Raw genomic sequence first — 12,246 nt, 5'->3', positions numbered from 1 at the left:
TGGCTCAAGATTGTCAGACGGAAACTAAACTAATATGGCACAGGCAAGGTACAGCCAACCCCCCCCCATTCCATTCAGCATTCATGGCCCTGGCAATCTGCAGATTTTTAAGCAAAATTGTTTTTATTAAATTTTTTCCTCCAAATACAGGCAATGCTTTCCTGGTTGTTGGGAATAAAGGTACAGCATGAACCTTGTATAGTTTCCTGCCGATATTAATTTATAAATATGTGATACCAAAGCATAAAATACAGAAAATGTATATATATATATATATATATATATATATATATATATATATATATATATATATATATATACAACCTAGCATACATATCCATAGGTCTATCAAACACATATGCTGAACGGACGCGACAACATGACGTCAGTGCAAGGCGGAGGCGACAAGGCCTCGCCACTTACCAAACACGTCCTCAAACCATTTAGGAAGGGGGTTTGGAGAAATTCCAGACTCAGCAGCCATTCAGTGGGAGAGGAACTTAAGTTTATCCAGAGCTCTGGTGAAGGAGCCATTTTGGGCTGTGCTGTTGGGAATAAAGGTACAGCACGACTAGCCAAACATTTGACAGACACCGCCCTTCTCTGTCAGCAGACCATCTAGCGTGATACGATTTTGCATAGCCACAGCGGAAGTAGCTCGTAATTGAGAAAGTACTTCATCAAAAGACTTGAGAATCAAAGTGGTGAGGTTTTGCATATTGTAATGGATGTAATTTATATGGTCCATCCATCCATCTTCTAACGCTTATCCGAGATGGGGTCGCGGGGGCAACAACCTAAGCAGGGAGGCACAGATTTTCCTCTCCCCGGCCACTTCATCCAGCTCCTCCCGGCGGATCCTGAGGCGTTCCCAGGCCAGTTGGGAAACATAGTCTCTCCAATTGTCCTGGGTCTTCCCTGAGGCCTTCTACTGGTCGGACTTGCCGTTAACACCTCCTCAGGGTAGCATCAGGGAGGCATCCTGACCAGATTTCCAAGCCACCTCATCTGGCTCCTCTCAATGCGGAGGAGTAGCGGTTCTACTCCGAATCTCTCCCGGATGACAGTGCTTCTCACCTTATCTCTAAGGGAGAGGCCAGTCACCCTACGGAGAAAACTAATTTCGGCCACTTGTACCCGCAATCTTGTCCTTTCGGTCACTACCCAAAGCTCATGGCCGTAGGTGAGGGTAGGAACGTAGATCGACCGGTGAAATGAGAGCTTTGCGTTTTGGCTTAGCTCTCTCTTCACCACAACAGACCGATGTAGAGTCTGCATCACTGCAGACGCCGGACCAATTCGCTTGTAAATCTCACGTTCCATCCTTCCCTCACTCGTGAACAAGACCCCGAGGTACCTAAACTCCTCCACTTGGGGCAGGATCTCATTCCCGACCCGGAGATGGCACACCAACCTTTTCCGGGCGAGAACCATGGACTCAGACTTTGGGGTGCTGATTCTCATCCCGGCTGCTTCACACTCGTCTCGATGAAGCCAGCAGGACCAAATCATCTGCAAAAAGCAGAGACTCGATCCTGCGCCACCAAACTGGAACCCCTCAACGCTCTGGCTGCGCCTACAAATTCTGTCCATAAAACTAATGAACAGAATCGGTAACAAAGGTAAAAAGTAAAATAAAGAAGGAAAAAGTTTATTTCATACTTCTACTTGTAGGTTATATTTCTGCAATACAATGGATGTTTACACATTTATATGTTTACATATGTATTCATTCTGTTCAGTAAATAACTTTGATTTATTTAATTAAATTGTATGCACTGTGCATAACAATTTTACACTCTAGTGAGCTAGTGAATACATTGCACACTGTTGTGCGCCTAGCCACGCCCACCTGTCTTGCGGACCTGGGAACTTTCTGTTACATAGCGTACTACACACTGTTACATGCATTTGCGGTCTTATATATTTATTTTGTGTTAAAGTAAAGAAGAAAGCATGCCCACTGCAGGCAGTCAAATCAGAAAAATATAGTTTTCACAGTAGTTTTTTGTTTTTTTAAATCATATGACTTAGTTTGCACCTTCATCAGGAGCTCTACAAAAATATATGGAAGTATTTCTTGTCCTATGCCCAACTCCTGCAAAAACTTAAGTAAGTTTAGCTTAATCCTGCTCACACACACAAACAATTAGACACACACACCAAAACAATATCTACTGTTTAACTAATTCCAAATGTGATGATTTATTTAAAAGCAAGCAAGTTTCATTATGACATGAACATATTTGTTCTGCCTCACATTCTTGACACGGCTTCTAATGTGACGCAGTCCTGAGCTTCTCGGGTGGAGCTAAGATGTAATTCCCCCACCTTTTCAAAGATTTTCTATTACTGGTCTTGAATATGCTCATGCCAGTGTGATGTGTCAATGGCGAGCTACGAGTGGAATGTTTACTATGAACGGGCGTCATTTCTTAAAACTTGAATGCATGTCACCCTTCAACTTTTACGCCTTCAAAGCAGCATGGCATGTTTGTCATAAAGGATAAACATATTGACCTATTTCCATGCTGTTCGGCAGAATGGATTTGGGAAACAATGCAACCAGAATTTTACTGTGTTACTGGAATAACGGCCCATGCTGCAGCTTTTAGCCTAGTTTATACTTGCACGCATTTTGTCCCTGTAGTGGTACGCAATTTTGCAAGACAGTGGCATGCCAATGAGTAACTTTGTCGTATAGAGGGGTGAAGTAAACAGTGCGGGACTGCATGCCAGTGCCATAGAAAATGTTTAAATGTTCCAAAATTGTGTCACGCATAATTTACCACCTCTTGGAGCAAGAATTCTCAAGTAATTTCTGTAGCCTCTTGGATCTTTCTTGTGAATTTCTATTAATAACTAATCATGCCCAAAGTGTGTAACTTATGTGTAAACAAAACGCAAACAGTACTCAAACTAGTCTTCACACTTTTCAGGCGTGCCATCTAAATGACACGGATTGACATAGCAAATTGTAGGACAATGCGGATGTAAAATGCATGCAAGTGTAAACACTGCTTTTCGTGCAGACAGCATGTGTCCGATTCCTGGCCAGGGCCCTGGAGGATAATATTGTTTTATTGACTTGTTAGCTGAGTGAGTAAATACTGTATTTATTATAATAGATTTTAGAATAACTGTTTGCATTGATGTCTATTGATTGAATTATTGAGTGCCTTAATATACTGTAAGTACAGAATAAAAATAACAGTTTTACGATTAACTGAGCGAGTGATTACAAGTAGTTTGTAGAAATAATGCTTTATTAAACAATTAGCTGAGTAGATGAACAACTGTTTAAGTCTGTCAAAGGTCAAACAAATAATGTGAGCTCACACATAGTGTACAATCAGCGAAGGCCAGCCGGGACCAGCAGCCAGATATTGGAACAAAAACAAGTCAGTAGGGCGTGAGACAGACTGGGAGAAGTATGTGTTGGTTGTGCAAGAATAGTGTCAACAAGTCAGCAAAAGCTCCAACTATCACCTGCTGGCATCACACAAGCTTCGTCAAATAATCTGGGATACACTGGCACCAATTGTCTGAGGAAAACAATTATAAAAAAGCAGAGGGGACTAGCGATCAAGGCCGACTCTCTCTCCTTCTAGTCAGGAAGCCACAGGAGGACACTGGGAGAGACAGCTAGCCCGGATATCCGGATTGTGAAATTTTTCCGTCTGAATTATTTTTACAATACATTTTGTAAATGTAATACCATTGTGCCAGTATTCTTTCCTTCTCATAACTGGAGATTAACGAACACAAAAGGGGGAGGTGAAATTGGCTGAATTCATTTTCTAAAGTGGTCCTTTTGACTTTTAGTAGGTTGCGGAGAATTTCATCTCCAACAGCCCCGACACCCAGCCATTGAATATGTCCAGTGCCGGTCCCAATCCAATAAATTATTGGGTCGCAACAGTGTAACCTGGAGGTAATCAGCTTCACGTCTGGTATGACGCTTGGGGGGCAATTTAATGTGGCCATATACAAAATCTGTATCTTTGTACAATGTTTGCCAGATTAAAGAGAATTGTTTGCTCCAATTTTGTGAGTGTGCATGGTGTGTTGCATAAAGACATGAAATAGTTGAAAATAAGGCAATCAGACAGCGGTGAAAGCTTATCTTCTGCGTCAGACATAATGAATGTAACAAATGCAAATAGTGCTTCTAAAATGTCTGTCTGTGTTCTCACACCAATTCAGTCTGCATGAATACATTGTTGTATGAGTCCTTCATTGTTTTGTTGCACTCTTTTTCCATGCGGATGTGGCATATGAACATTAATAATAAATAATGATTGATAATGATTGCGATCCTTTTAAGTTGCTTCCCAGTAGCCTGCAGTTGACAAGGGTGGTCCATATTTGCTACTAGATTGTATCGTTTTGCCAGAACACCGGTTTATTTCTAGAAATATTTGTTTTAAACAGGTGAAGGTGTGTGGTCTTGTATTTTATCACTTTGTGTTATAGGTTTGAATATGGCTGGTGCAGACCTTCTCCCCCTTTTTATGTTACTTTTTCATCTTATTTTCATGCAACAGAGCAGGCTTGGCAGTGTATTTATGATGTTTATTGAATAATTTGGCTCTTATGCAGTGTGAGCATTTAGATGAAGCTGTATGAGGAAATGAGGAATATATCATTTTCTGTTGTGAGGCAATTCTTTCTTCAATTCCCATTTTCATGAGCATTTCGGTGTTCCAACAATATTTTAACTTTGGTTTTAGTATAAAATGTGCTTCTTGTCAGTCAAACTCAAGCGTGTTCATACTCTGCGACGCTCAACTTAAGTGAAAGGTTCTGAAGCCACCTTCTCTGCATTTCCTGAACTCTTATTAATAACTTTTTCCGAAATCCCTATTTGAACAATTTCCACATGCGATAACAGCACATGTATTAGGCATTTCTGCTCTGAATTTACATGACGTTTAGCTGCGAAAACACTTGTTAGCCCCCCATCTGCTTGATCTCGGAACATCTGCAACCGGACGGGACGTTGTGTGCAACCCAGCAAAAGGAGGGTTTCGTAGGGGAGGACATCTGCCGTAATAACTCAAACAAATAAGTAAAACAAATCATGTGATTGACTCGCTGTTGTGACCTCTGGCAGGGAAAGCTGAAAAACAACAACATAAACAGTTGTACGTACATATTCCGCAAAAATAAGACAAATACGTTTGTGTTGCCATATGTTAGATTTTTTTTTTTTCAAAAAAATGCGACAACAGATAAACTTTGTTTTACTCTTTACTTTATTAATCTTGAGCAATGAGGATGTTGTCAAAGTATACTTGTTAATTGTGGGACAGGCTTTAATGCATGCCCACATTCGATAGCTAAAAAGTGAAATGGACACCAAGTGGAGTACATAAGTAAGGATATTACAACAAACAGTTTGTTTCTTGATGCAGTCCAGCACAACATTAAGCAAACCTGCACAATCAGAGGAGATCCACTTCATCTGTATCAAAAAGTTCTGTTTTGATTGGCATATTGTTTTACAATGTGTTTGTCATATTATTGGCTTTGTGGATTCCAGTTATGAAGAAACACACAAGCGCAGTAGTACAGGTATCATTTTCATGAAGTTCTTGCATAAGATTTCACTAGATGTCCAGATGTACCTAATGTAGTGGCTGGGGAGTGTCAACAGTTACGTCACTCCGATGACATTGTGCTTCAGTCGGGCATGTCTACTGAGTGAGTGGCAGGGCTCCAGCCCCAGATCCATATCCATATCCTTTTGGACCAAAATTTTTGGCATAGCACCCTACAGGCCATAAAGGTAGCATTAGAAAATAAATACACAATCATATGAATGACATACAGTATCCTTCACAATAGCCCCGTTTGTGGCCCTGTCATCATTAGTAGAGTTAGCTTCCTACACTTCACACTACAAAATGCACAAACCTAAACGTTTGGTCTATTTAAATTATTAATGTAAAATCGAACGTATACCCCAGCCTATCACAGCAGGAGAAAGAAGAACCTGTTGAAAGGTCACAGTTGCAGCTGAGCTAGGCAAAACATGATTACTGTGAAGCAATTGCATATCATACCATAACCAAAAGTGCATTACCCGTTCTCTCAATTGAACAAATATTAGAAATCCAAAATCCACAAGACTGTGTTTTACTTTAACAGTATATGTACTGTAGGCCAGGGGTTCCCAACCACCGGGCCGGTGCCCCACAACCAGTCTGTGGGCGGGGCTGAACCGGACCATGGGAAAGTTTCAGGTTCAATGCTTAAAAAAATACACTTTAAAAAAATACATTTGTAAATAACTATATTGAATTTTCTGTAAATGCACATCAATTTTAAAAATATGAGCCATTATTTTAGTGATAATTTTTTAATATATACAGTTTTTGTAATGTTGTTTTGTTTGATTGTGTTTGAGCGAGCGGCGACCCTTCCCACTTTGTTTGACAGTCTTTGAACACACCATAATTGTGTGCGTGTGCTAAATTTCTCCCACACGGCACAGCTTTTCACGTTTTTCTTCCACATCATATTTGGTCTCAAATGCTGACACTATCTGGGAATACATAAAGGTAAGTTTTGATGAATGTTATCGAGTGCTAACGTGCATACTTGTTCCATGCACATCCATGAACATCAAGTTAATTCATGCCTGTTACCACACACATCAAACAGCAACGTTATAATCTTCTCTCTGAAAAACCAACTCCAGGCTCGTACTGGTGGATGGTGGGTCTGAATTCATTTTGTGCTTTTAATTTGAGGTTGTTCCTGTTTTAGTTTTACACAATACATAATGAAAAAGATAATTAATATAAATAAGTTAGATCACTACAATGTATGACCACCCCCCTCCCCCGAGTCCCCACACACACAGCTGTAGGCCATTGGTAGTGTAGTGGCTCACAAAGCTGACCCCCATTCACAGTTGCCCTGCATTTGACTGGCAGCCAGTGTAGTCTGTTTTTTCTGACCCCGACATGATAAACTGGCGCCCTCTGGTGCCCTTTTGCGATTATTACAAATCTGCCTTATGTACGCCACAACGTGTTACCTTTGCAGTAGATTTCTCCATCCTTGTCAGCAAGTGTGGTTGACTCAAGGCCTTTCCCACATGCGGCACAGCGGAAACAACCAGTCTTGTGCCATGACTACAAATAGATATAAAACATTAACGATGTTGTTATATATTTTTTAAGGCACGTCTTCTTGTGTTCTTACTTACACTGCCAGCCCCTATGACTTTCTCAGCTGCGTAGACAGCTTTGCCACAGCGAGGGCACTTCTCAGACCCACCAAATTTTGTAGCCATCTTAGATGGATTAGGGTTGGTGGTCGGACGATGAGGCTTAGGTCTGGGAGCAAGCAATATGTGACTAAAAAGTCTGAAATTAGATAAAAAAAATATGGATTGTTGTGTGGTACTCACTCTTCATGGGTGATACCCTGACCCTCTCCCTTGTCCATGTTGAGGGTCCCTGCTCCCACTCCATACCCGTAGCCCTTTGGTCCGTACAGCTTGCCGTAACATGTCCTGCAGTAGATTTCATCCTGATGAACAGCAACAGTTGTGCTGTCTAAGCACTTCCTACACACCACTGACCAAAGACATGACAGACATGAAAAAGCAAACATTGTTTTCCATATCATTGTACAGGTCATCTTTTAGCTCGTTGGTGTGGGCTTGGTTTTCTTTTTTGGAGCAGCTACTTGGACCAGGAATGTTTTTGTCTAAATCCCATTTGAGGAATGTATAGTTGCAGTTAGTCATGTGGTGGATCACATAGGTGTTCAAACTTGATGCAGCTACTATGTGTGGATTCTGTGTTAGTCTGCAACCAGTTTATGCATTTTCGGTAGCTATCATTTGTGACATTTTATTTTGTCCACTGTAACATGGTTAAGGCAGGCTTCTTTTCTGATATTTTTGCATTAACCTTGCATGTGCCCTTGAATTTTTTTGTGACAGATCGAAGAAGTCAATGAGTTAGACAGGATGTAGTTTACTCACAGCACAGGAAGCAGCACTTGTGGAATTTCTGACCATGACACAGTACCTCCTCTGCAAAGTAGACTGTCTTCTTACAACGTCCACACTGGTTTCCTCCTCCTAAATTCATCCTTCTGGAACGCACATGCATGAAAACAGAAGCAGTCTCTGCTTAGTCTGGACATCTTAGCTTCCTTATGTTATTGCTTCTCAGCAGCCACTGAACAGGAAGTGAGAAGTTATAAATGAGCTAACAGCTGTAACTTACTGTATAAATGGAAAAATATTATCTACCTGGCCTTTTCATAGAAAAATAAATATAATGATGGATTAATGTATTTAAAGTGTTAAAACACATTTTAGTACTGTATAATGTATGTACAATTGTTTCCCAATGTTTTGTGCTTTGTCTATATCGCAGTCCAGGCCTGGTAATTCCATTCCTGGCAGAAGTGGCTGTGGTTTTTTTTGTGCATGATGAAAATGAAAACGAAAAAGAAAAATGTCTCCCGAGCTTGGAAAATGAGGGGAAGCTTGTGTGGAAAAAGTGTAAAAATTAAAAGTGTTTAAATGCTGTGATGCAAAAGACCTTGGCATCCTGCCTTTACTTTCCCCTTGACTCAGTGTTTCCTACAATATGACTTTCACAGTGGTTCTTTTCCTTCCACATCCGCATTCCCGACCATGAAAGGTATCCCACCTCCTCCCTCCCTCCTGACCCACGCGGTCTATCTCCTTTGCTGTCTGTTCCATTCCGCATCACTTCACTTCCAATCTGGCTGGGGTCTTTGTTAAGGCGCAACACGCTCAAGTGTTGTAATGGTACAATGGCACATGCTGCTGCCTTGGCGTTACAGTATATCCTTGACCATAACCATCGCTATCCAACAAGGCTTTTCCCCTGACATGCATGTTTTTGGAATGTGGGAGGAAACCGGAGTACCCGGAGAAAACCCACGCACGCACGGGGAGAACATGCAAACTCCACACAGAGATGGCCAACGGAGATTTGAACCCAGATCTTCCCGATCTCCTGACTGTGTGGCCAACATGCTAACCTCTGCAGCCCCACGGGACAAGATGCAAGAGGAAAAAAAATGTTAAGGAGCGACGCCACCTGGAGGATGTCTTGTGTTGCTGCTGTGTATGATCAGATGTTGGTGCTTCATTGTATGAATTACAGTAGGTATTAGTATCACTTACATGGACACCATGATTTTACTATGTCGAGCATTCTACAACTTCAACGATCACAGAACTTTTGACTTATTCTTTCAGCCTGCCTGTCGACAGACAGTACTTACTGTATTATGCCTAAAAAACCATTAGGTGATAGCATTGCTCTACCAACAACTTCTTGTTCTTGCTCGCAGAGTAGTTTTACTTTATTTCAGTTTGATTATGCAGTGGATTATTTTTCTTTATTGCATCCCAGTTAGCCATGTGAAAATGAAGTAACTTTAATCTTTGCCTGTAGCGTTAATTAAGGTTTTAGGATAGCGATAGTTTGAGCCGCCAACAAATTCACATTCCACTTTCTTCCAGGGGTGTCATGAAATCGAAATTAAAACCTGACAATATTTCTCGTTTAAAGAAAAGCTGTTTCGCAGGAAGAGGGCAGCCAGAAGTCTATCAGACCGTGAACTATGGCATCGCTAGTGTCAGAATGTGAAAGTGGCTCCATCACTACTTTTTAACCCCAAGACAAAGTAATTATAAACACCCATTATAAATTATAGGGCATTAAAAGAAAGTAAAAAAAAAAGAGTTTGTCAATAAAGGCTGTCCTGCACTGTTGTGAGTTTGACCCACACTTGAAATCAACAATGTCCAATGCATTTCCAGTACAATTAGACTAGCCGTGCTGCAGTATACATTGGATTGATAATTATTTGTCTAAGGCATTTTGTTACGCAGAACATGTGTCACAGTTGTGCAATTTTGCAATACTTGACAAATGCATCATTCATTTTTTTTTATTAAAGGGTTGATAAAACCCTTTAAAGTGTACCCCGCCTCCCCCCAAAGTCAGCTGGGTTAGGCTCCAGCATACCCCTGCGACCCTAGTGAGGATAAGTGGCATAGAAAATGGATGGAGGGATGGGTTGATAAAACGATATTAAACTAAATCCAAGAACCTTAAGCAATCACGCATTTGCAGTTTGTTAAGTGATTAAATCAGGATCCCTCTGCTACAAAAATACAGTACCTTCCCGGAAAACCTAAACTTGTCTGGTCTGGCAGTTTTTGTTTCTACCTGCAGATGGAAAAACATGGAATGACGATTCAAAGTCCTCGGCAGAATTATTAAGTCTGGGACAACCTGAGAGTTGCACAGGAATAAATGAATAAAACAGAGCAGGACAGGTAAGTAGGAAGTCAATACAAACTAGAGATTCCACCATACACATACTGTAAATGTGTCTGCAATTAACAGGATTCCACTGACTGAGTGTGTGCCTGAGACCACAAAGCTTTTACCGTCAGCCCTCCACAACGTATATTTCCTGTTTTGTTACTTTTTAACTGCATGCTCCTTGAACCAAACTGGCATGCAACGTCTTTGCCTTTTTGTAAACACAAAAAGGTAGTGTTGCTCATACAAGGGAGTCTCTCCTGTCCTGACTCGAACCAAAGGCTAAGCAGGAAGAGGGCGTTTACCCATCATGCACTGGCAAACAGATGAGGAACACAGATACAGTAAGAGGAAAGAGTTTTTGAAGTTGGTAATACTATACTAGTGATACATACCTGCAGTTGTGTTGCTGTCAGTCAGTAGTTGTGAAGAACAGGTCAAAGTTTGACTGTGTCAGTAATCAGTCAAGCAGCACGATTGCAGCACTGGGTTGTGTTCATATCTTCGCTACTCTTTCTCTGTCCAAAATGTGCTGAAAGGGAGGTGCTTCTCTTATTGTTGCTTCAGTCATAGCTGCCTTGCGCACTGAGGAACAAGGAATTTCTGACTGCGTGGTTCAGGGCGGGGCGAGAACATGAGGAAGAAAGCTGAATGCATTTGTTTTTCTTCTAGCGCCAATGGAAAAATAAACTACATGAACAAACGGTATAATGAGCGAATGGGAATTTTATTTTGGACTATAGTTTAATGGGGAAAAAAGACTGGATTATTTGTGGTTGCTTTCCTCTGATCTTATTTGAATAGATTTGCCGTGAATCCTGTTAAACTGAAAATAAAATGTGTAAGTAAGGATTTCCTTCAATACTTGTCCTTTAACCCATAATTGGTACCATCAAACAAAACATATGTCTTATGATTGTACGCTCTTGTAAATTAAGAAGACTGTAAGAGTAATTCCAGCTTCAGGTGACCTTTAGATCTTTGCTATAAAAGGTCAGTCAGATATGCTTGAATGAGCACTATCATAGGGCTGGTGGTTGGAGCAGTTAGTAGTTGAGGGAGGCTCTGCTACCATCATGTGGTCGTTTGTTGTATTGAGGCTATGGGAAATAATGTCTTATAACAGTGGTCCCCAACCTTTTGTGACCCACGGACCGGCTTGTGTTCCCACAAATCTCCCGCGGACCGCGGACCGGGGGGTGGGGGGTCGTACATTATAGCGATCTAATTAATTTTATTTATTATGTATTGTGTAAAACTAAGACATGATTAACATCAAATTAAAAGCACAAAATGAATGCCGACCCATCATCCACCAGTTCAAGTTACAGCCAAGTTTTTCCAGAGAGATTATTACATCGCCGTGTGCTAGCATGAATTAACTTGAGACAAATGTGCACATTAGCACTCAATAAGTCATCAAAACTTACGTTTATGCATTCACACATAGTATCAGCATTTGAGACTAAATATGACGTGAAAGAAAAATGGTAAAAATACCGTAGTAGTCTCTCTCTGCAGCATGAAATAAAGTTAGCACACGCACAATGGACATGCGTCAAGTGAGACGGATGTAACAGAGAGAATCCGGGCACTTTTCAAAATAAAACATAAAAAAAAAGAAATTATGGAAATTATTTTTTCTTTCTGTGCGGCCCGTCACCAAATGACCCACGGACCAGTACCGGGCCGCGGCCCGGGGGTTGGGGATCACTGTCTTAGAATGTTGGCCTGTGTCTAAAGATCATTTTCAAAAATACTGCTGTTTATTTTCATTCAAACCCCGATACAATGGCCATACAGTGACATTCAACATAAGCAGTGAATGATTTTATTGAATTCTGTACAAACTCTTTGTTGACTTTTGAAATAATCAACTTATTGGAGCTCTGATTTAACACATAAC

At 40.9% G+C, this 12,246-nt stretch overlaps 1 protein-coding gene across 1 annotated transcript; it reads right to left on the bottom strand.

Moving 5' to 3' along the window:
- Positions 1–5,240: 5,240 nt before the first annotated feature.
- On the bottom strand, positions 5,241–11,089 carry csrp1a (cysteine and glycine-rich protein 1a). Its single transcript, XM_054791031.1, has 6 exons — positions 10,736–11,089; positions 8,006–8,118; positions 7,424–7,592; positions 7,220–7,349; positions 7,049–7,145; positions 5,241–5,776 (listed from the first exon to the last, which is right to left on the bottom strand). Exons 2-6 carry the CDS (start codon positions 8,112–8,114, stop codon positions 5,700–5,702), a joined length of 582 nt encoding a protein of 193 aa, XP_054647006.1. The 5' UTR covers positions 8,115–8,118; positions 10,736–11,089; the 3' UTR covers positions 5,241–5,699.
- Between the last annotated feature and the right edge of the window lie 1,157 nt (positions 11,090–12,246).

Source organism: Dunckerocampus dactyliophorus, chromosome 1 (assembly GCF_027744805.1).
Source record: "Dunckerocampus dactyliophorus isolate RoL2022-P2 chromosome 1, RoL_Ddac_1.1, whole genome shotgun sequence".
NCBI lineage: Eukaryota > Metazoa > Chordata > Actinopteri > Syngnathiformes > Syngnathidae > Dunckerocampus > Dunckerocampus dactyliophorus.
This window is presented reverse-complemented; position numbering and strand designations above follow the sequence as displayed.

What these genes read in the sequence shown, in the direction of transcription:
- csrp1a (XM_054791031.1), bottom strand. Translation starts at nt 8,114, where the DNA reads ATGAATTTAGGAGGAGGAAACCAGTGTGGACGTTGTAAGAAGACAGTC. An exon ending in CAAGTGCTGCTTCCTGTGCT is followed by an intron (nt 7,593 to 8,005) that starts GTGAGTAAACTA and finishes GTCTTTGGTCAG; the next exon opens with TGGTGTGTAGGAAGTGCTTA. An exon ending in TGGAGAAATCTACTGCAAAG is followed by an intron (nt 5,777 to 7,048) that starts GTAACACGTTGT and finishes TATGGCCTGTAG; the next exon opens with GGTGCTATGCCAAAAATTTT.